Raw genomic sequence first — 24,351 nt, forward strand, 5'->3', positions numbered from 1 at the left:
ATAACTTTTTAGAATTTACCAAATGTCTGCAATGAAACAGAGTGAACAATTTAAAGGGGTCTGAATACTTTCCGTACCCACTGTAACATTCATTTTGTACTCAATTTACAAGTTACAGTAAGGTTTTCTCAGTCTATTTTTCATTAATAATATATATAATATACAGGTCAGGGGTTTAAGTGGAATTCATAGAAATCCTGCAGCAACATCAGGAATGAGCTGTGCTAATGGTATGCAAACAGCGCATCATTACTGTCATACAACACAAACTTTATAAGGACAGAAGTACATTACCTTTGGTGTCTCCAACATATCCTACTGTTTCATAAATGGGAGATCGAGGACGATCTGCTGAGTCTTCAGACCTGTTCATCAGAGCTTCCTTCACCAGTTCAAATCCATTGAGTACCACCATTTTCTTCCAAAAGTACTGCAGACTAAATACATTCCCAAACTCTTTTCTCACCTGTTAAAAATATGTTTTTGAAAGAAACAGCTAATGTTTTTCATTAAATAAATTCATCAATAATGCAGAGATGTCAGCTAGGTCACTCATATTTTTAAATATATCTAAAATATGTTAATCATTACAATCAGGATTACCTGTGTTATATAACAGATTCTCGGCTTACTGTTTTCTTTCCATTTTTTTGCTGTTTAATATATTATTGAGCAAAAAGTAATGAAATCCAAATCTAGAAATGATTTATAAATGCAAATCCTTTTACAATAAGTTTTGTTTCCATATCAGAGAAAAAAACAGTGGTCCATAGCCACCTCTGTGTCCCCCATAAATATTCGGATAATTGGTCTTTCAAAAAAGTGTATACAAGCTCCAGGTGGCTATCACTGTATATACAGTGGGGAAAAAAAAGTATTTAGTCAGCCACCAATTGTGCAAGTTCTCCTACTTAAAAAGATGAGAGAGGCCTGTAATTGACATCATAGGTAGACCTCAACTATGAGAGACAAAATGAGAAAACAAATCCTGAAAATCACATTGTCTGATTTGGAAATACATTTTTTTAAAATTTTTTGGTGGAAAATAACTATTTGGTCAATTTCAAACAAACAAGATTTCTGGCTCTCACAGACCTGTAACTTCTTTTTTAACCCCTTTCCAACCCTTGCTGTATTAGTAGGCACATTTGCGTACCCCCGGTTCAGTGAGGGCTGCTGCGCTGAGCCCTCACTGAACCAAGCACATGTCAGCTGATTCTTACAGCTGACATGTGCCCGCAACAGTCGCGGGTGGAATCGCGATCCACCCGCGGCTGTTAACATGTTAAATGCCGCTGTCAATCTCCGACAGCGGCATTTAACGTGCGCTCCCGGGTTGCGCGTCATAAGCCCCGCCCATCGGCGACCCCGTCACGTGATCGCGGGTCACTGATGGGTGGGCATGACAACCCAGGGTCTGCAGCAGACGCCTGTGGTTGTCATGATCTGGTCGCTATGAGCGCCACCTAGTGGTCTGCGCTCATAGCACAGGACCATTTCTGCTGCATGCAGGGGATCTGCTCGTCCCCTGTATGTAGCAGAGACGATCAGACAACTGCTGCTTCTAGTCTCCTATGGAGACTATTGAAGCATGCAGTAAGTGAAAAAAAATGTTTTTAAAAATATTAAAAAAATAAAAAATATATAAAAGTTTAAATCACCCCCCTTTCGCCCCATTCAAAATAAAATATAAAAAAAAAAACCACATACACATATTTGGTATCGCCACGTTCAGAATCGCCCCATCTATCAATATAAAAAAAGAATTAATCCAATTGGTAAACGGTGTAACGAGAAAAAAATTCTAAACGCCAGAATTACGTTTTTTGGTCACCACAAAATTGCAACAAAATGCAATAATGGGCGATCAAAACATTGGATCTACCCCAAAATGTTATCAATAAAAATATCAGCCCGGCCCGCAAAAAATAAGCCCTCACCCAGCCCTGGATCACGAAAAATGGAGACGCTACAGGTCTCAGAAAATGGCGCTATTTTTTTTTAGGTTTTTTTACCTAATTTTGGAATTTTTTTTCACCACTTAAATATAAAATAACCTATACATGTTTGGTGTCTATGAACTCTGAATGACCTGGAGAATAAGAATGGCAGGTCAGTTTTAGCATTCAGCGAACGTGGTAAAAAAAATAAATAAAAAACAACCGTGGTATTGCACTTTTTTTGCAATTTTACCGCACTTGGATTTTTTTTCCCGTTTTCCCGTACATGATATGGTAAAACTAGTAATGTCGTTGAAAAGTAAAACTTGTCCTGCAAAAAATAAGCCCTCACACGGCCATATTGTCCAAAAAATAAAAACGCTATGGCTCTGGGAACAAGGGGAGCAAAAAACGAAAAAGCAAAAACGACAAAACCCAAGGTTGCGAAGGGGTTAAGAGGCTCCTCTGTCCTCCACTCATTACCTGTAGTACTGGCACCTGTTTGAATTTGTTATCAGTATGAAAGACACTTGTCCTCAACCTCAAACAGTCACACTCCAAACTCCACTATGGTGAAGACCAAAGATCTGTTGAATGACACCAGAAACAAAATTGTAGCCCTGCACCAGGCTGGGAAGACTGAATCTGCAATAGGCAAGCAGCTTGGTGTGAAGAAATCAACTGTGGGAGAAATAATTAGAAAATGGAAGACATACAAGACCACTGATAATCTCCCTCGATCTGGGGCTCCACACAAGATCTCACCCCTTGGGGTCAAAATGATCTCAAGAATGGTGAGCAAAAATCCCAGAACCACATGGGGGGCCCTAATGAATGACCTGCAGAGAGCTGGGCCCAATGTTACACAGGCTACCGTCATTAACACACTACGCCGCCAGGGACTCAGATCCTGCAGTGCCAGACGTGTTCCCCTGCTTAAGCCGTTACATGTCCGGGCTCATCTGAAGTTTGCTAGAGAGCATTTGGATGATCCAGAAGAGTATTGGGAGAATGTCATATGGTCAGATGAAACCAAAGTTCAACTGTTTGGTAGAAACACAACTCGTCGTGTTTGGAGGAGAAAGAATGCTGAGTTGCATCCAAAGAACACGATACCTTCTGTGAAGCATAGGGGTGGTAACATCATGCTTTGGGGCTGTTTCTCTGCCAAGGGACCACGACGACTGATCCGTGTACATGAAAGAATGAATGGGGCCATGTATCGTGAGATTTTGAGTGCAAACCTCCTTCCATCAGCAAGGGCATTGAAGATGAAACGTGGCTGGGTCTTTCAGCATGACAATGATCCCAAGCACACCAGTAGGGCAAAGAAGGAGTGGCTTCGTAAGAAGCATTTCAAGGTCCTGGAGTGGCCAAGCCAGTCTCCAGATCTAAACCCTATAGAAAACCTTTGGAGGGAGTTGAAAGTCCGTGTTGCCCAGCGACAACCCCAAAACATCACTGCTCTAGAGGAGATCTGCATGGAGAAATGGGCCCACATACTAGCAACAGCGTGTGCCAACTTTGTGAGGACTTACAAAAAACATTTGACCTTTGTCATTGCCAACAAAGGATATATAACAGAGTATTGAGATGAACTTTTCTAATTGACAAAATACTTATTTTCCACCAAAATTTGAAAAAAAATTGGTGGCTGACTAAATCCTTTTTTCCCCACTGTATATCTCTCTATTGCAGTTCATGGCATTTGAATTTACAATGTGGAGATCCATGTGTACCTATGGACTTCTCTTTTCTGGTGCGCTAACTAGGTAAAAAGGGAACCTCAATTGTTCCCGTAGGAGCAGGTTCCACTTTCTGGTTTCCTATTGAAAATGCATTTAAGGCCCTATACAAGCCATCTTTGTGTGCAATTTTAATGCTAAGCAATCACCCCCTCCATGAACTGGGTAGGTTGTGAGAGATTGTATTATCAGTATTTTGCACCTGTGTTGCAGCCATCTTATATGAGTCTGCTGCATTCTGAGTGCATTCATTCTTGGATCTGGGCAGGTAAACACTGTTGCCCTTTTATTAGTGTGTTTTTTCTTGAATTTTGGGGGAATTTTTATTCTTCTTATTGTGGCTTTGCTTCTAAGTTAGTAAAAGGGCTCGCAAGTATGACGACCCTTGATGTGGGTTGCGAGCTTGCAAATTTTGACCAAAATATTGACCAATACCTCATATGTTATATACTTGTAAAAGCATCTTTTGCACTTTTTTTATTTTCGGGTGCAACCAGGCCAACAGTGTTGACATTGCAAACTAGAGTGTCTGTCCTCATGGGGTACAATTAGATGGTACTGGGCAGCCCGCTTAATCGAATAGTATGGGCGTCACTAATAGGCTGTAAAGCAGATGCTGTGCACTACCTATGTGTTAACAGCACCCTATACAAGCCATCTTTGTGTGCAATTTTAACCCCTTGACCCCCGAATGCTGTTTGCATGTTAATGACTAGGCCAATTTTTACAATTCTGACCTCTGTCACTTTATGAGGTAATAACTCTGGAACGCTTCATCGGACCCCCTGATTCTGAGATTTTTTTTGTGACATATTGTACTTCATTATAGTGGTAAAATTTATTTGATATGACTTGCGTTTATTTGTGAAAAAATCGGAATTTTTCACGAAAATGTTGCAATTTTCAAATTTGAATTTTCATGCCCTTAAATCAGAGAGATATGTCACACAAAATAGTTAATAAATAACATTTCCCACATGTCTACTTTACATCAGCACAATTTTGGAACTAACATTTTTTTTGGGGGGGACATTATAAGGGTTAAAAGTTGACCAGCGATTTCTCATTTTTCCAACAAAATTTACAAAACCATTTTTTTAGGGACCACATCACATTTGAAGTGACTTTGAGGGGCCTTTATGACAGAAAATACCCCAAAGTGACTCCATTCTAAAAACTACAACTCCTCAAGGTGCTCAAAATCACATTCAAGAAGTTTATTAACTCTTCAGGTGATTCACAGGAATTTTTGAAATGTGGAATAAAGAAATGAACATTTAACTTTTTTCACAAAAATGTTACTTTAGACCCAATTTTTTTTATTTTTGCAAGGGTAACAGGAAAAAATGGACCCCAGAATTTGTTGTGCAATTTCTCCTGAGCATGTTAATACCCCATATGTGGGGAAAACCACTGTTTGGGCGCACGGCAGGGCTCGGAAGGGAAGGAGCGCCATTTGACTCTTTGAATATAAAATTTGCTTGAATAATATTATTAATTAGCGTTCGTGATGTTGCGTTTGGGGAGCCCCTGATGTGCCTAAACAGTGGAAACTCCCCACAATGACACCATTTTGGAAACCAGCCCCCTCAGTGAACTTATCTAGATGTGTGGTGAACACCTTGAACCCTCAGGAGCTTCACAGAAGTTTATAACATTGAGCCGTGAAAATAAAAAAATCTAACTTTTTCCACAAAAATGATCTTTTAGCCACAATTTTTTTATTTTCACAAGGGTAAGAGGAGAAAATGGACCACAAATACTGTTGTGCAATTTCCCCTGAGTACGCCGATACCCCATGTGGGGAAAATACACTGTTTCGGGGCACGGCAAAGATTCAGAAGGGAAGGAGTACTGTGTGACTTTTGAACTCAAAATTGGCTGGAATCGAAAGTGGATGCCATGGCGCGTTTGGAGAGCCCCTGATGTGCCTAAATAGTGGAACCCCCCCCCCAACTGACCCAATTTTGGAAACTAGACCCCTCAATGATTTTATCAAGGGGTATAGTGAACATTTTGAACCCAGAGGTACGACACAGAATTTGATAACATTAGGTCATCATATTGAATAAGTTGTCATTAGTCATGAGCGCAAGTGCTCGCTACTTGAGTTTGCATCTGGTACTCGGGTATGCACCATGTATCGCGGGTGCTCGAGTGACATGCTCGAGTCCCCACCCGCATGTTTAACTGTTATTAGACAACTAAAAAAGACATGCATGGATCGCTCGTGCATGGCAGGCAATCCCCGCAAGTTTTCTTTGGCCGAGAAAAATATGGGGTAGAGACTCGAGCATGTCACTCGAGCACCCACGATACTCAGTGCATACCCAACCACCTGATGGAGCTGTATGGTGGCTTGTTTTTTGCGGGACAAGATGACATTTTCAGCGGTATCATTTTTATTTACGTTCGTCTTTTGGATCGCGTTTTATTAAATTTTTTGTTTGCCGTTATGATGATAAAGCATCGTTTTTTGCTTTGTTTTTCATTCTTATTTTTTTACCATGTTCACTAAAGGGGTTAACTAGTGGGACAGTTTTATAGGTCAGGTCGTTCCAGATGCCGTGAAGCACTGCGCATGATCAAAGTAACTTCCTGCTGTCTGGTGACCCGGATGTCGTCATGGCGACCCGGGACCCGTCAGAGACAGCGTGGGAAGCCGGAGAGGAGGTAAATAACTGCACTTACTTCCCCTTACTTTTTATTTTTCGGCTGATGGAGCTGTATGGCGGCTTGTTTATTGCTGGACAAGATGACATTTTCAGCGGTACAATTTCTATTTACATTTGTCTTTTTGAACACGTTTTATTCCAAATTTTGTTTAGCGGTATGATGATAAAGCATAGCTTTTTGCTTTGTTTTTTATTTATTTTTTTACCGTGTTCACTAAAGGGGTTAACTAGTGGGACAGTTTTATAGGTCAGGTCGTTCTGGATGTGGCGATACCAAATAGGTGTACTTTTTTTTTTCATAATAATATTTATTTATGGGTACAGTATATTTTTATTTTTTTTGGAATATTTGTTTCATTTTTTTTTAATTTTTACAATTTTTTTTCACTTTCTAATACTTTTTTTACTTTTACACTTTGTCCCACTATGGGACATTCATTTTTTGCAGGCTGATTGCTTATACAGTATAGCATAGAGATGCAGCAGCATCTCTATGCTGTGCTGCCAGTCAGCACTGCACAGGCAGAAGTTACTTTGATCGTGCACTGCACATGATCAAAGTAACTTCCTGCTGCCTAGTGACCCGGATGTCGTCATGACGACATCGGGTCACCATGATAATGACGCGCCCCCTGGGCCATGTTTAGGGGGATACCCGGAGCCGGATCTGTATGGGGGTAGTAGTCCTTGTGGCGGTGACCCGGTCCGTGCCCAGGGTGTCAAACTAAGTGGCAGTCTATGGCAGCAGATGTTGTTAAGTGTCGACTACGCCACCCGTTGAGTGCGGCTTTGAAGCCGCCGCTGCAGAGCAGTCCGCTGAGGCCGGTGGTATATGTGCAGCAGTGATGGTATAACCCCCAACGGGAGGGGTATGGCCTCAGGGCAGCAGGTGTGGGTGATGGGGGTTGTGATGGAGCAGGAAGGAGACTCAGAGTCGGGAGATGCAGTTCAGGGTTTTTACTTACTGGTGTTGCTTTAGTCACTCTGGCCTTGAGTGACCACCCGAGCCGCGCTGCGTCCACCAGGTCCTGGACTCGGCCAACCCCCAGGCAATTCCGGAGCGTGGTCCTGAGCTCCTTTCTGACTCTCCCTTCCTCTGGCCGTTCCCACCAGGGATCCACTTTTGGCCGGCTCTCTCGGGTCTCTTGGTGGTCAAGCCTCCTCTGGGCTCCCTGACCCTATACTTGGTGTGCCTTTCTTAGTGGATTTGGTGAGGGTCGTGGCAGATCCTGCCCACGACCTCCGGTTCCTGGCTAAGGTTTACTTCTGCCTCCGCCAGCTTGGGTTCCGGTACCCGTGTCCGCCAACCCTTCACCCTTCTGTCCTTATTCTGGGATCTTGGGGTTCTCTTCTTGTTTCCTCTCTGGGTCCTTCTTACTCCTCTCTCTCTCTCTCTCAGCAGGCCTTGCTCTGGAGCTGGGCCCAGCCGGAGCCACAGCTCCCTGTCAGCCCTCCTGGCTGAGCTCCTCTGCTCTGCTTCTCCTCAGGCTGAACTCACCCTGATCTAAGATGGTGCCCACCTTATATACTCCCTCTATGTGTGAGCCCAGGTCACCAGCACCCAATGAGCTCCTAGCTTTACCCAGACTGCTCCCCCTATCTGCCCCTACACTACTGGGATGTTCCACCCCCCTCCCACTCCAGCCAGGGACAGACGCTGTCGTACCTGCACATATACTGGTGGGAGTACCGTAGTTCTGTCCCTCGGAAATGGGATGTATGTAGTGCATGCAGCCTACTAAGCTCAGTTCCACACTCCATCCTTACCCGGGAGTGGAATACGACACCTCTGGGTTGAGGTGCAATACCCCTGTAGCAGCCGAATCCTCAGGGTGCTACATTCCCCCCTGGTAAATCACAGCACGTCCTCGGGCTGTAAAAGAATAAAATATCCAAAAACATACAATTTTTTTTTTTTTCAAAACATCATAAACATATAAAACACTATATATATTATCAGCAGCAATAAACTCTTCATATAAAACTTTTCATTATAAACATTCTTGTTCCTCCGGCCACGGTGCAACTTGTGACCGGGTAAAGTGCAACAGTCTCTTGTAGAAAAAAACAACAGTTTCCTATAAAACCGGTAGGGGGCGCCTTAGAAAGCGCAACTATATACAAGGGGAGGTGGCCGCTCTCAGTCCTCGGCCAGTGGGGAAAAGGAATGGCTGTTCACAGTCCTCAGCCTGTTAAGGGATAGGGGACACACGGGTTTAAGTTCACACTTGTCCCAACGGGGAACATATTTAAATTAGCAACAGTTGTAACAGTTTAATTTGCTGGTCCCAACGGGGACTATAATGGTAACAGTTCCTGTACCCTCACGGGTAACTATTTTACAGTGCTCCTACTGTACATCAGTGGCGACGTCCTCCTGATGCTTCCTCCGTGTACCCTTCAGACCCGTCCGGGTCCTCATGCTCCTCCTGACACCTCAGCTCTTTCTCTGTCAGCCGGTGTACATGAAGGGCATAGGGTCCTTTGGCACATTGGTGCCGGGTAAAGGTGACCTCGTCACCCAGGTACAGGTCACGACCTCTGTGTCCCTCCGGTAGGTGGGACTCGACATCTCTTCTGGTCACGAAGACGTCGCCGGGGGTGTGATGATCTCTGATGAAGCCCCAACCGTGCTGCAGTTGGAATTTAATTACAGTCCCGGTGGCACGGGGACCGTGGGCTGCACGGGGGTTCCTTCGGGTCCGGCTCTTTTGTTCTGCACTCTTTACTTGCAGCCGCTCCTCGCGGACCCGCCTCTCTCTCTTTTCTCTGTCGAAGACCTCTAACTGCTGCCGGCAGCACTCTGCACGCTGGGCTGCGGCCGCCCGGGTCTCTTGGGTGAACCCGATGAGGTCTTCTCCAGTGGGGTCCCACGCGAACTGCGCCTCCTCTAACGAGAGTGGGGTGATCTTGGCGGGCGCCGGAGCCGGGATCAGGGGCTCATCCAGAGGCCGTTCCCTCCGGAGTCGGGGATTGACAAACTCCGGCGGCCACACAAAGGGCTGCCCATCCGGGCAAGTATGCTGGGCCAACAAGTCCTCACCCAGGTGCGGCACAGTGAAAGTTGAGGGCGCGGTGGTGGTGGCGGCGCCCGGGTTCACCAGGCCTTGCGACCAGGCCTGGGGCACCCTGAAGGTGAAGGGCACCGTGAAGACGGCGGCGCCCGGGTGTACTTGACTTTGCGACCAGGCCGGTGGCTCGGCAGAGGTAGAGGGCGCTGTTGGTACTGCGGCGCCCGGGGGCACTCGGCCTTGCGACCAGGCCGGTGGCGTCTCCTGCTTGGCCGCGCTCAGGATTGAGGCGCGTGACGTCACAAGAGGCGTGGCCGCGGCTCCTGCTTGAGGCCTAGTCTGGAGCGGTAGCGGAGCGGCAACGGGCACGATCGGTGGGATTTCGGGCTCTGCGACGGGGAGCGGGGGTAGGCTTACGGTGGCCGGGCTTGGGGTAGTGACGTCTCCTTTACTTGCCTCCGTATCTTCAGCTCCCTCTGTGGCGTCTTCTCCGGCCTCCGTCCCTTCTGCATCCTCTTCAGGGGCAGGCGTGCTCCTCGTTGCGGGTGGTGTGCTTCGCTGGCGGGTTCCAGCCTGCTGGGCCATCTCTCTGCTCCATGCGGCCAGTACGTCTCGCTGCACTCGGGCCATCCTCTGAGCCAAGCCCTCCAGTGCGGTCCGTGCATGCTCCCGATCTCTGGGGAGCTGCGCCAGGATCTCCACCAGGCCTTCTGGGGTTGTCGCTTGCAACAGGCTCCTGACCACTGGGTCGGTGCTGCCTGCCTCTCCCTCCATCTCCGGGTACGGCTCCTCCAGACTCCTCCAGGCTGCTCCCATCTTCTCTCTTTTGTTCTCTCTCCGCCCACACTGAGGGTGGTCCCGGGGCAACTTGGTGATTGTCAGTCCCAGGGGCAGTCCCCTCACGCTGATGGACATCTCAAGCATCACAGTCTCTGCTGGTGGGGGCGGTCTTCGTTTTTGGCGCCATTCTTGGTCCTGGCCCACGATGGGAGGTGGCCTCTTGCCACCCTCTGGCACGCCCATAATGGCGTCCGCTCTGCCAAGGCGGGAAATCTTCTCAGATGGCGGGAACCGCTTCCCAATGGCGGGAAACTCTGTGGACGGCGGGAAAAAGACTGCAGATGGCGGGCAAACGGCGGGAACCGATCCGAGATGGCGTCCGATGGCGGGGACCCTCCGGAACCGGCGGGAGACTTCTTTTTGAGGTAAATGCGAACTTTTCTTCAGGCACGCAGTACCCGGTGGTTGCGGGCACGTTATCCTGCCGACTACGCCAAAAGTTGACGCGCCCCCTGGGCCATGTTGAGGGGGATACCCGGAGCCGGATCTGTATGGGGGTAGTAGTCCTTGTGGCGGTGACCCGGTCCGTGCCCAGGGTGTCAAACTAAGTGGCAGTCTATGGCAGTAGATGTTGTTAAGTGTCGACTACGCCACCCGTTGAGTGCGGCTTTGAAGCCGCCGCTGCAGAGCAGTCCGCTGAGGCCGGTGGTATATGTGCAGCAGTGATGGTATAACCCCCAACGGGAGGGGTATGGCCTCAGGGCAGCAGGTGTGGGTGATGGGGGTTGTGATGGAGCAGGAAGGAGACTCAGAGTCGGGAGATGCAGTTCAGGGTTTTTACTTACTGGTGTTGCTTTAGTCACTCTGGCCTTGAGTGACCACCCGAGCCGTGCTGCGTCCACCAGGTCCTGGACTCGGCCAACCCCCAGGCAATTCCGGAGTGTGGTCCTGAGCTCATTTCTGACTCTCTCTTCCTCTGGCCGTTCCCACCAGGGATCCACTTTTGGCCGGCTCCCTCGGGTCTCTTGGTGGTCAAGCCTCCTCTGGGCTCCCTGACCCTATACTTGGTGTGCCTTTCTTAGTGGATTTGGTGAGGGTCGTGGCAGATCCTGCCCACGACCTCCAGTTCCTGGCTAAGGTTTACTTCTGCCTCCGCCAGCTTGGGTTCCGGTACCCGTGTCCGCCAACCCTTCACCCTTCTGTCCTTATTCTGGGATCTTGGGGTTCTCTTCTTGTTTCCTCTCTGGGTCCTTCTTACTCCTCTCTCTCTCTCTCTCAGCAGGCCTTGCTCTGGAGCTGGGCCCAGCCGGAGCCACAGCTCCCTGTCAGCCCTCCTGGCTGAGCTCCTCTGCTCTGCTTCTCCTCAGGCTGAACTCACCCTGATCTAAGATGGTGCCCACCTTATATACTCCCTCTATGTGTGAGCCCAGGTGACCAGCACCCAATGAGCTCCTAGCTTTACCCAGACTGCTCCCCCTATCTGCCCCTACACTACTGGGATGTTCCACCCCCCTCCCACTCCAGCCAGGGACAGACGCTGTCGTACCTGCACATATACTGGTGGGAGTACCGTAGTTCTGTCCCTCGGAAATGGGATGTATGTAGTGCATGCAGCCTACTAAGCTCAGTTCCACACTCCATCCTTACCCGGGAGTGAAATACCACACCTCTGGGTTGAGGTGCAATACCCCTGTAGCAGCCGAATCCTCAGGGTGCTACAATAACAATTGGGACACAGCACAAACAGCTGGAGAGGAGGTAAGTAACCAGCGCTTACCTACCCTTGCGATCTAAGTCGATCGCAGCGTTCCGGGAGCAAGGGGAGGTAAGGGCCGCTTAATTACCTCCTCTTGCTCCCGGAACGCTGCGATTGACTTAGATCACAGCATTTTGGGGGTTAATGTACCAGGAGCGGTGCGGCACCACTCCTTGCACATAGCACCGGGTGTCATCTGTGAGAATCAGCCTGTGTGTGGGCCTGATCGCCAAAGCAGAGATACCTATTAGTATGTGTAATGTCAGAAAGGCGTTAATGCTAAGCAATCAGCCCCTCAATGAATTGTGTAGATTGTGAGTGATTGTGAGTATTTTGTTATATGGGTTTGCTGCATCCTGAGTGCATTAGTGGGCAGGTAAACACTGTTGCCCTTTTTAAGTATGGTATATACAGTAACACTGGCGCCTCTGCCTTCTGCCTCCATTCCCAGACTGGAGTATCCTGCTCCTCCTTCCTCATCTCACACTGCCCAGGGTACACGCACTGTGCACAGATGCCCAGGCACTGGGCTTAGGGAGCGCACACACTCCCCTCCTCTTAAAGGGGCCACGCGTGCTGTCGTAAAGTGTCCATGGCCACTCGATTGAGGTGCCTGTTATATGTTGTAAGTTTGTTTCCTAACACTCTTATTAGTTCTCAGGTCCCAGTGCTCGTATTTCCATATACCTGCCGGTCTGTCTGTCAGCCTTGTCAGCCTACCTGTCGATCAGCCGTGCCAGCCTGTCTGACCATCAGTCGTGCCAGCCTGCCTGACCATCAGCCGTGCCAGCCTACCCGTCCATCAGCTGTGCCAGCCTATGCCTGCCTCCTGTCCCTTGGTAGCACCTGGTCCACATTCCTTGTCCCTCCTCTGATCACGGAGTCGTCAAGCCACCAAGTTCGGACTTAGTGAGGCCCATAGTTATGCCCCTCCGGGCTCTCCTCGGACCACAGCACAGTGATTCCATCACCCAGCGCGTTACATATACACTTTTACTATGGCAGAAATATATCAAAAGGGTATACTCCTTTAAGTTTGATGCAGCTCACAGGAGTGATTTAATATGATATGGTCCTGGGATCAGAAAAGCTTGTGCATCCCTGCTCTAAAATGAGTTCATTGTGCAATCAAAAAAAATAAGGGCAGTGTGAAGATCTGAGGTTGCGGGTTGTAAAAAATCACCTAGGCAGATTAACGATGCAACAATATTTTATTCCTCACATCCATGATAATACAGCAATTCCAGATAAATGGGCAAAATACAGTTGTCTCTGTTAGAACCCTCCTGTTTGTTTTTTTTCCATCTTGTGTTTTGCGGTCACGTGACCACCTGCCTTTATATTCCAGCTCCGCCCTTTTGGCTGTGCTGGACTCCAGTGTTGTTTGACTGTTTTTCTAGCCAGGGGCTTCGGTGCCTATCTCTGTCAGTTCGCTTGGTCCTTCTGGGACCTCTAGTACTTTTTGTCAGTTTGTCTTTTAGTGTTCTGCAACAACTTCTCTATTTAGGAGGTGTCCCATTTTTGTTCCAGTCCTTAGTTCTTTAAGGGACCCCTCCCCTTTTGCTATAGGTCTTCGTTCAGACTAGCCGAGGACTAAGGCGGGTCTGTTGGCTAGAAACAGGCAGCCCGCTACATCATAGGGATGCTTAGTCTTACTGTAGGGACAGTTTTCCCCTTTCTTTCCTTAGTACTTGTTGCAGATCATAACAGTCTCAGTCGTCAAGTTTCCAACCTGGGATCAGTAGTTCCACTGACTTTGTATCAGGCCATACTCAGTCTCCCAACTTCGGGTTGGCTCACAAATTTCGTATCTCCAGCCTGTATAGTCTGTAGCCACAGTCCACGATCCTCTAGACGACATATAAAACGATGGAAGCACAGGTATCCAGTAGCAACAGTCCTTTAAGAAAGTTTAAATCCAAATGACATATGCACAACTGTAGCACATTTATCCAGCTTAGTCGGTAACTGATCTCCAACACTCCGTAAGCCATCCATCCAATGGCTCCACATCCACAACCATCGATCTTATCCCTCTGGCATTCTTCCACCAACTCCACACTAAATAGGTGGCTTCTTTTTTCTTTCCCTGGGATCAACCCCTTGAATGGGCAGAAATGATCTCGCCTTCCTTCCTCCCCAAAGCTAAATGTGCATTAGTGGAGGTATTTTTCTTGAACCCATCACCTGGGCCTGAATGTGAAACTCCCTGCGGTGACGGCTCCGCCGGATCTTCTTTCAACACTCACACAATGGGCCTGGATGCTTTTTGAACAACGGTTAGAGGCTCCTGAGATACTAATGAGATTACACTTCACATGTAAAATTAGTGTACATAAACTTACGAGCAAGCAGAACATTAATAAAACACAGCAAGAAAATCTCTAGCAAAACATAATATTAATGACACCGGTGCTCTGTGCTGGAAAAGTCTCATAGTATTTCATTAGTGGGCAGCTCCTCACCGGATACATATACACTTTTACTATGGCAGAAGTGTATCAAAAGGGTATACCCCTTTAAATTTTAATGCAGCTCCCGGGAGTGATTCAATATGACAATATTGCCCTGGGATCAGAGAAGTTATGCATCCCTGCTCTAAAATGAGTTCATTGTGCAATCAAAAAAAGAAGGGTAGCAATTGGGTAGAAAAAATCCTCCTATATTAGATGGTAATTGTGGAACCTCTCATGGAATCTGCTGTCTCTCAGGCTTTCTCCATCCCAGATCTATACCAGGAGGTCTCCCAAAAGACCCAATAAGACACAATCCTGTCCTTTCTGCGGACTGTGAACAACCGCCTGGGCACGCTGACAACTACGCCTGCATCCACATCTACCAAGGCTGCGACAACTATGAATGTGCCTTGGTAGTTGGCCAGATATGCACCCGGCTGTGGACCTCATCTGTCTGCATCTCCACACTATGGCGGAGACCCTGCTGTATGACATGAATTTAATAACCAGTGCACTCTATTCATCGAGCTCTTTGCGCATCAGTTTGGTTCGGATTAGGTCAAAGTAGCCTTCTTCATGTCCCATCTCACCATTGAAGTTCTGCCATTGCTCATTCCCCTATGGGAACAAGGGGATCCCCTGGTGTCAAACCTCCAGTCCTTCTTAGAGGCCTTCGGTAAGGTCTTTGATGAGCCCGGCAGCACTTCTTCTACTGCTTTTTCTCTGCTCCAGTCACGCCAAGGTAACCTCACAGTGGGCCAGTATGCAGTTTATTTTCATACTCTGTTCCCACTTGGAATAACGATGCTCTGGTGGCTACCTTCTGAGAGGGCCTCTCAGGGCGAATCAAGGATGAGCTGGCTGGCCAGGAAATTCCCACCTCATTAGATGACCTGGAGTCCCTGGAAACCCAGATAGACATCAGGTTCCAGGAACGATCTAAAGAGGTGACCCGCGAAAGAAGATCTGTGTGCCTAGCCCCATCCTTCCAAAGGCCTATTACCTAGCAAGCCCCTGCTGAAGTTTTTCCCCTTGAGTCTATGCAGATTGACCAGGTGAAATTGGCTAAACATCGCCAGGAGGCTGGTTGCGCAGAGGGAACATGTTTCTATTGTGGCAGTCCTGAACACCTAATCCGATCCTGCCCCGAGAAGCCAGGAAACTTTAAAGTCTAGGGTCTGTTGGAGAGGCTACTTTTGATGCGCCCCTTGGGCTGTGGGGTACTCGGTGCCGGGCCTGTCGTTGCTAGGGGAGATGTCACAGTGGCGGTAACCCGGTCCGTGACCCAGGGCGGTCAATAAAAGGGGTTATTTACAGGGGATTTATAGTTCTTAAATACAGTTCGTGACGCCACCTGTGGTATGCGGCTAAAGGGAGCCGCCGCTGCGGAGCAGGACCTCTGGAGCTGTTGTTAATGCAGCAGAGTTGGTTCAGCTCTCCACAGGCAGAGCTTAGCTCCAGGGCAGTGTAGATGTTGTTGTTATTGAAGTAGCACCCATGGTGCAGTGTAGTGCAGGGGGTGATGGCGCAGCAGTAATAAGTGACAGAGACAGTGGGGTGCAGTCTTCCAGATTTACTCACAGTTCTCACTTTGCTCCTGGTTACAACTGCAGATCATAACTTCCCACGTCATGCTGCGTTCACCGGGCAGGGGCTCAGCTAACCCTCAGGTACCTCCGGAGTACATAACAGGACCCCCTTCTGTGTGCTCCTTCTGGCCGTCTCCCTGCACATCACATCTAGTGTCCCAATCCAGTGACCGCAGACCTTGCCGGGCGACGTCTTCTCTGTCCCCTGGGTCCTCTACGGCCACCTTCTTGGTGAAACAGATGTGGCTTGTGGCTGCAGTACCTGAAATACTGCAGCCTCCGGTTTCCTAGTTGAGGCTTAAAAAACTCTGCTAGTTTAGGGACCGGTCCCCTCTGTGCGACCTGACCCCTCCACCTCCTGGCAGATTCAGGCATACGGGTGGCCTCCAGCACTACCTGTACCTCTGGAGTCCCTTCCACGTTCCTGGAGCCTTTCTCCTTCTCCTCTCTCTCTCTCTCTCTCTCTCTCTCTCTTCAGTCTTGGGACTCTCTGGTTAGGCCCTCCTCCTGAGCAGAGCTCCTACAGAGCTCCTGTGCCTCTCACTGTCCTCCTCTGACTGAACCTGAACTCCTAAGATGGCTTCCCTCTTTATACTATTAATAACAAGTGCTCCCCTGATTTACTTCCTCCACCCACACCCACTACATTGTTCCCCCTCTCTTGGTTCCCCCCACTCCAGCCAGGGACAGGGCTCAGCAGGGAAGCGACACATCTTGCCCCTCCTGCTGGTCTGGAGTAGTGTAGTGTTGGATGCAGATGTTAGGGTCCCGGGCAGTACTCCTTCCTTACCTGAGAGTGAGATACCACACCTCTGGGTGAGATGCAGTACCTCTGTGGCGACTGAACCCGCAGGGGCGCCACACTTTTAGTAAGAATCTCTCCTCTCCATCGCTGACTCTGACAGTATCGGTCTCCTGCGGCAACAGTCGTTTTGTCGAGTCAGCCTACCTGGACTCTGGTTCCGCAGGTAATTTCATCCAAGAGGCCGTTGTCGAGCAGTATAAAATTCCAATCCAACGTCTACAGGATCCGATGGTGGTTTGATTGGTATATGGATAGCCCCTTCTGAGACCATCCAGTTTGTTACAGAGCCCGTGGAACTTCGGGTAGGGATGCTACACTCAGAGAAGATTCCTCTCCACTTGCTGCCTGGTCTGTCTCACCCTCTGCTACTGGGTTTGCCTTGTCTGCGGAGACATGAGCCTGTTTTGTACTGGAGATCTGGAGAGGTACTTCGTTGGGGTCAAGAATGCCATGAAACCTGTTTGGTTCCCATTCGTCCACTTTGTCATCCGGCTTCTCCATCAAACCTCTCACCATATAGGGCATACGCCGACATCTTTGACAATGAGACCCTACCACTAGAAATGAGCGAACCGTTCAAGGTTCGATTCGTTCCAATTGATGAACTTCCCAATGTTCATCGAACATATCTGAATCTCATTGGATTCAATGGGAGGCAAAAGCAAACGTGAAGACAACACCTTCAAAGGGGCCCAAAAGCTGTCAGAACAGCTCAAATTAGGGGCAGACACCAGGAAAATCAATTGACCCACAGTACAAATTTTTATAATGTCACAGCAGAAGTCAGCCATGGGCCATGCATGAGATATCAGTCTGGGCCATCATTTTCAACTTGGAATTTAACTTCAAATTAAGATGAGGTGGGTGAAGGATCGGTGTATGCCTCAAGTGCTGGGAGCCCTGATACCTCATGCAACAGCTCATACTGCTTTTCTGCTCAACCACACTCAGGTGGCACAAACATCAATTTCATAGACTACTATTGGTAGAAAAATGTTAGGATAGTAACACAGGCAGATGCCTGAAGGTAATTGCAGGCCTGTCAGTCTGGGAGCCCTACTGCTACAGGCAATACACATGAAGGAGAACCAACTTGGAGTCTCCATATTTCAAAAATTAGGGACAGACACCACCAAAGTGGCATCAATTTCACCAGAGTAGAAATAGTATAATTGGGACCGACACCCCTTCCACTACAGGAAACACACCAGGTGGAGACCCAACCAGGAGTCTCCACATTTAAAAAAAATATTGGACATAACATCAGCAGCAGCAGCAACAGCAGGCACAGAAGCCACAACAAATGTCACAGATTGCAATAACGCGAGATCAATACAGCACACTAAAAACTACACCATCGCTTAGTCTGCACAGTCTGCAATTTGGGTGCAAAAGTCCTTAGAGATCCATGACTTGTTCATCTTTATGAAAGTTAGGCAGTCTACACTTTCAGGGGACAGTGCGTATCTGTCAGTACACCACCAGCAGCGCTGAAGACACATACCGAGAGAACGCTAGCTGCCGGGAATGATAAAACCTCCAAGGCGTGACAGGTGAGCTCAGGCCACTCATCCATTTTTGAAGACCAAAATGTAAAAGGGTCCAAACCCTCCCTGATGTAATTGATATTGAGCTCGAGATACTCCTGCAGCAACCTCTCCAGTCATTCATCACATGTCAGACTTATATTCTGTTGTGCTGGTATACGGTCTGGTCTAAAAAATGTGTGTAATGACTCTCCGAAATTGCTTCTGCCACTTACATTACTGCTGTTGCTAATATTTTTTTTTTGACGAATTGATGTTACCAGGGTTGGAAGTCTACAACTGTGATGCACACTGTGTGCCTCATTGCTGTCTTGGGGAAAATCACTCAAGAAGGCACTAATGTGTCAGGCTCTTCCATGAGGTCCAATCCATGGTGTGTTGGTGGCTGGGTAACGCTGAAGATTGCTTCCTTCATCCTCTCCCGCCAACCATGGACAACAGATAGCGGATCATTAACCTCTTCATCTCCTGACTGTTGCTCACCCATTACCTCTTCCTACTTGTCCTCCTGCATTTGTTCCTCGGCTTCTGCACCTTCACTTACACAATTTGTCTGGTACCAGGAGCCCCCCTCAATCACTGTAATCCACCCTCCCTTGGCACCTGCCTGTGTGACAACAGTCTGGAACTTAGAGACATTGTTAACCCTTCCGCATCCTTCTCTTCTTCCTCTGGAACCACCATCTCCTCCCACAGACTATTCAAAGTGTGCTCTAGCATGTAGATGACCGGAATAGTGATGCTGATGATGGCATCGTCAGGGCTAATTATCTTAGTAGCCATTAAAACAGTGCAGAAGGGTGCATAGGTGCTTAATCTGTGCCCACTCCGCAATGCATTGGCCCCGGCTATGCAACATGAGATACTGTGTCAGGGCTCGTCGCTGCTGCCACAGTCGCTGAAACATGTGCAGAGTGGATTTCCACTGTGTCGGCACATCGCATATCAACCAGTTAACCGGTGTGGCCAAAGATCTCTGTATCGATGCAAGTTTATAATCCGTGGGGTGCGAATGGCGGACGTGAGCACAAAGAAACCATGCTTTATGCAGCAGCGCATCCAGGCCGAGATAGTGGAGGAGAAATTGCTGTACCACCAGGCTGAGGACGTGAGCCATGCAAGGCATGTGTGTGAGGTTGCCCCAGCGTAGGGTTGCCAAAAGGTTCGCACCATTATCACACACGATCTTCCCTGACTCCAGGTTGAGTGGAGACAGCCATTGCTCAAACTCTGCCTGGATAGCTGTCCACAACTCTTGAACAGTATTACTATTATCTACAAGGCATATTAATTTTAACACTGCCTGATTGCGGTAAGCCCTGGCTGCGCAATATAGAGGTATGAGGAAATCTCGCTGCACTGTTGGAACGCATGTCTCATTAAGGCAGAGGTTGAGGGTGCAGATGGAGGCCATAGAGGACGGGAAGGAAGCAGTGGAGGAAGTGTTACATACAGAGGTTTGTCCCGCAAGCCTTGGGGATTCCAAGACTTGTGGAGCACACCCTTCCCAACCTGCCCCCACAGCCATCAGAGTCACCCAGCGCCCAGTCATCGAGATGTAACGCCCCTGGCCATCCTTGCTCTGCCAGGTGTCTGTGGTGAAATTCACCCTTGCAGACATAGATTTTTTTCAAGGAACAGGTGATGTTGTCAGCAACACGCTGGTGTAGCACAGGCAAAGCTTTTATAGAGAAGTAATGACGACTGGGTAACTGGTGCTGGGGGACTGCGACGGCCATCAGCTTTCAGAAACCATCTGACTCCACCAGGCAGAAAGGCAGCATTTCTGTGGCCAACAGATTGGAGATGGTGGAGTTCAACCTCTTAGCTTTGGCATGTGTAGGATGAAACAATCTTTTACGTGACAACAACTGCGGGACCGAGGGCTGTGCAGAGAGAGGGTGGAGTAGGAAGAACATGACAAACTGCTGGATCGTGAGGGAGGTGCAGGCAGATAAGTTACGGTGGATTGAAAAAGATGTGGTGTGCTCTGTGAAACAAAAACAGCAGGCATGTCCACTTCCATTACAGCTGACAGGCCCTCACTCACCCCGACTGGAGCGGGTAACCAAGTGGAGTTTCTGCGGCTGGAGACCTGTGTGTGCACAATTGGCATGGGGACGGAGGAGGACGAAGCAGCAGAGGCATGGGGCAGCCGGTGGTTTGCGAGGCCCGCTAGTCTGCATTTTAGCACAGAGAGATTCTAATGCATGTTGTTCGTGCATGTGCCAGTTCATGCATGGAATAGTCAAATTATTTAATTTTCATTTTTTGCCTCTGAGACTTTTTTTGCAGTCTCAAAAAAGGCCCAGGCTAGGCAACCCTTGCTGCCGCTATGAACTGCAGACCCGCGACCACTGCTAGACACAGCCACAGTTATGGCTGAGGAAGCAGTGTTCATCGTGTTTGCATCATTCCATGTCAGTGCGGCAGGCCACAACGTATCCTCCTCGTCTTTCTCCTCCTCCACCTCCTCTGCTCAGCTACTCAGCTGCGTGCCTCTGGGTTCACACCAAGTGGGATCTACAACCTCATCATCATCCTCTCTGTTCTCCCACTCCTCGTTCTGAGTGTCACCCTCCTCCTCTTCCTGCCCTGACAGCACAGTCCGCGTGCTCCTCAGGTAACCCTCAGGGGTTAACGTCTGATGACGAGGGTCAGGATTCTGCTTGGACCCTACTTCGTCCAGCCCAGGATAGAACACAAAAACATTTTGGACATCGGTTCAGGAGCTTTATTTATTGTTATAGTGACATTTATTCCGTGGCTCTTTACATGTCAAAAGGGGTCACCGACTGGTACAAGAGGAGAGAGGACCCTGCCTGCGAGTGCGCACAAACAATCTACAAGGGATAGGTGAGGATACAGTAGGTCAGGGTACAGCTAGTCATGCAGCAGTATGCTGGAGTGAGGGTTACCGCAGATTGTACGCTTGTCACAAGAAGTGGGTCTTCAGCTTCCTTTTCAAGGTTTGCACAGTAGACGAGAGTCTGATGTGTTGAGATACAGTTACACAGTAGCGAAGATGCACGGAAAAAATCTTGTATGCGATCGTGACGAGAAGAGATAAGAGCGAAGTAGAGAAGGAGATCTTGGAAGGATGGGAGGTTGTGTAATAGTGGGGAAGGGCGTAGCCTTCCTTTGGCACTGAAGTAGTTAAAGGAAGTGTCCCTGTAGTTAGACCTCTCTGAACTGTTGGCAGGCCAAGCTAAGGGGTTAGCTTCAGTGGTCCAGTCAGTAGAATAGAGGGGGAACTTAGTGCCCTGACCAAGCCTTGAGTGTTATAGAGCTTGTTCCTGGCATAATCCCCAATGGGTTGTAGTACCTGTAAACAGCAACAAGATGCCACTGTCCTGGGTGCAGATGTCAGGTTGAGTCTGCTAGTAGTGTTACAGACCGTGATGGGGTTAATGCTGTGTGATGACAGTCCACAGAGGGTGGGTACTTTAGGAAAATCCCTGCATAGTTTCCAGAAGCAGGAAGTGATGATGAGTAAGAGATAGGACATTGTACTGTACGGGCAGCCTGACTATATGGTTGCTGCTAGGGTAGACGGGAGCTCCATACCCTCAGACAGTGGGATCACCGGTGCAAAGGTCCCCCTGCGCAAGAGTCCTGTTAGCCGGCCGGGGAAACTCAACAGAGATATTGAGGACCCGGGGCACTTCTAGTCTGCAGGTAGCAGAGGAAGATAAATAGGACTCCAGGCTAAGACGTGGGGGAGATATCAGATCCGGAACACTGTTGGTATTGCAGAAGAGTCTCTTGGGCTAGAGATAGAGTCACAGAGATGCTTCACTCAAAGAGGGAACCAGGGCTGAAGATGTTGCCAGCGCCTGTGAGAGATAATAACCTGTCGGGCCTTATCCATTATATCTGCCTGTAAATATTGTACTTATTCCTCTTCCCCAAGTAAAGTCCAAGTTCTGGTTAAGAACCCCGTGTCCTCTGAATTTATTGCTGCCTTGGTCCCAGAAGAGAAATTCCTGGAGACAGCAGCGATCGGATAGTTTGAAGTAAGTGGAGAACACCACATACACAGCCACACATCAGAGGGAGGACACGTATTGTCTGTAGGGTGCCAGAGCGAGCAGGGGCTACAACTCGCCCACGACTACCTCGCTGAGGCACCTTACAGGTGTGCGCAGGTAACTAGTACAGGGAGACTAGGTCACACATGTATGGAGGAAACAGATGGCTTGGTATGCCAAAGTTAGGCTTTTCAACTGGAGACTCTGGGCAATAGGAAGCCAGTGCAGGTATTGACAGAGGAGAGAAGCCTGGGAATAGGGGGGTGATAGATGGATTAATCGGCCAGCACACTTTAGGATAGATTGAAGGGGTGTGAGAGTGGTAGAAGGGAGGCCACTGAGCAGGAGCTCATAATAGTCGAGGCGGGAGATGATGAGGGCATGCACTGGTGTTTTTCTACATTCATGGTTGAGGAATGTGCAGATCACCGAGATACTTTGGAGTTGGGGTCAGCAGCAAGTGGAAAGGGCTTGGATCTGACATTTGAAGGATAGATCAGAGTCAAGCTTGCGGGACTGGGAAGAGTGGGCAGCCATTCACTTTGATAGATAGGTCAGTTGGGGGGGTGAATGAGATGGTGGAAAGATAATGAATCTTCTGCTTGAAGAATAAGGCTAAGTCTTCAGCTGAGATGAGAGGCAGGGGGAGCTGGTGGACAAAGGAGGGACATGAAAGTACTGAATAGCTGTTTAGGGTTGTGACACACGTATGATATGAGAGATGAGAAGTAGGTTTGCTTTGCTGCAGTGAGCAATTGTGCAGCATTTTGAAAACTTCTGGTACAGGACTCCACTCCCTTTCTTTGGCAGTCGCACAGCAGTGCGTCTTGTAGATGAGGGGCAGGAAGAACATGTGCTCCAGTAGATAACAAGCGCTGCATCAAGTGGCCTTTGCTGCTCTTCCTCCACCTTAACATCACACACAGTACAGTCCTCAGAGGTGCCACCCCAATTACCCTTGTTTTCACCCACGTCACAATTCTCCAACCGGCCAATTGACTATGGGGAAGCACAGAAGGACGAGTCAGCAGAGCTGTTACACACATTCTATTCTGGGGCATCAGAGGTCTGATCAAAAGCTTCACAGACTCAAAAGGAGAAAAGCATGTGTAGCGATGCTCAAAATTTTTTTCATTTGATCCGGGCCCGGACGAAGTAGGGTCCAAGAAGAATCCAAACCCTCGTCGCCAGATGTTAACCCCTGGGGATGGGCATGAATGGGTTGGTGAAAGAAATAAATACACACCAGAACATGGAGAACTAAATGAATAAGACAACAGGGGTTGGAGAACTAACCTACTAAACAGCTAAGGTTGGAGAATGAAACAAATATACACCAGAACATGGAGAACTAAACTAATAGAAAACAGGGTTTGGAGAACTAACCTACTAAACAGCTAGGGTTGGAGAACTAAACCATTACACACCAGGAGATGGAGAACTAAACCTCTAGACACTACACAGCAAGTGTTGGAATCCCCAAGGCTTGCAGGACAAATCTTTGTATCTAGCACTTCCTCCAGTGCTTCTGCATCCTCCATCTCCTCTAAGACCTCCAACTGCACCCTCAATCTCTGCCTTACAGAGACACATGTTCCAACAATGCAAAGAGAATCACCCTCCACCTCTGTACTGCGCAGCCAGGTCTCACTGCAATCAGGCAGTGTTAAAATGAATATGCCTTGGAGATCGTAGTCCTACAGCTCAAGAGTTGTGGACAGCTCTCCAGGCCGAGTTTGAGCAATGGCTGTCTCCACTGAACTTGGAGCAAGGGAAGGTCATGTTCGATAACGGTGCAAACCCGGTGGTGGCCCTATGTTGGGGCAATCTCAGACTCTGTGCCTTGCATGGCTCGCATTATCAACCTGATGGTACAGCAATTTCTATCCCGGCCTTGATGCGCTGCTGCAGTATCTGCGTGCTCACTTAAAACTATAAAAATTAGCAGGATCTTTAGTATAAAAGCCAGACTACTAGACAACAAGCAAACTCCTTCATGATGACAGAGGACACCAT

The 24,351-nt window shown here is 48.4% G+C and overlaps 1 protein-coding gene across 1 annotated transcript in view; it reads right to left on the reverse strand.

Annotated features, from left to right (window-relative positions):
- Positions 1-24,351, reverse strand: part of LOC141157211 (cytochrome P450 2D15-like) — a 550,445-nt gene that overhangs the window by 327,648 nt on the left and 198,446 nt on the right. Inside the window, exon 2 of the mRNA XM_073644200.1 lies at positions 295-466. Coding sequence (XP_073500301.1) covers positions 295-466 — 172 coding nt within the window. The remainder of the gene's footprint in view (positions 1-294; positions 467-24,351) is intronic.

The sequence above is a fragment of the Phyllobates terribilis genome, unplaced genomic scaffold, assembly GCF_046119375.1.
Source record: "Phyllobates terribilis strain yellow unplaced genomic scaffold, ASM4611937v1 Scaffold_8__6_contigs__length_399053987, whole genome shotgun sequence".
Taxonomy (NCBI): domain Eukaryota; kingdom Metazoa; phylum Chordata; class Amphibia; order Anura; family Dendrobatidae; genus Phyllobates; species Phyllobates terribilis.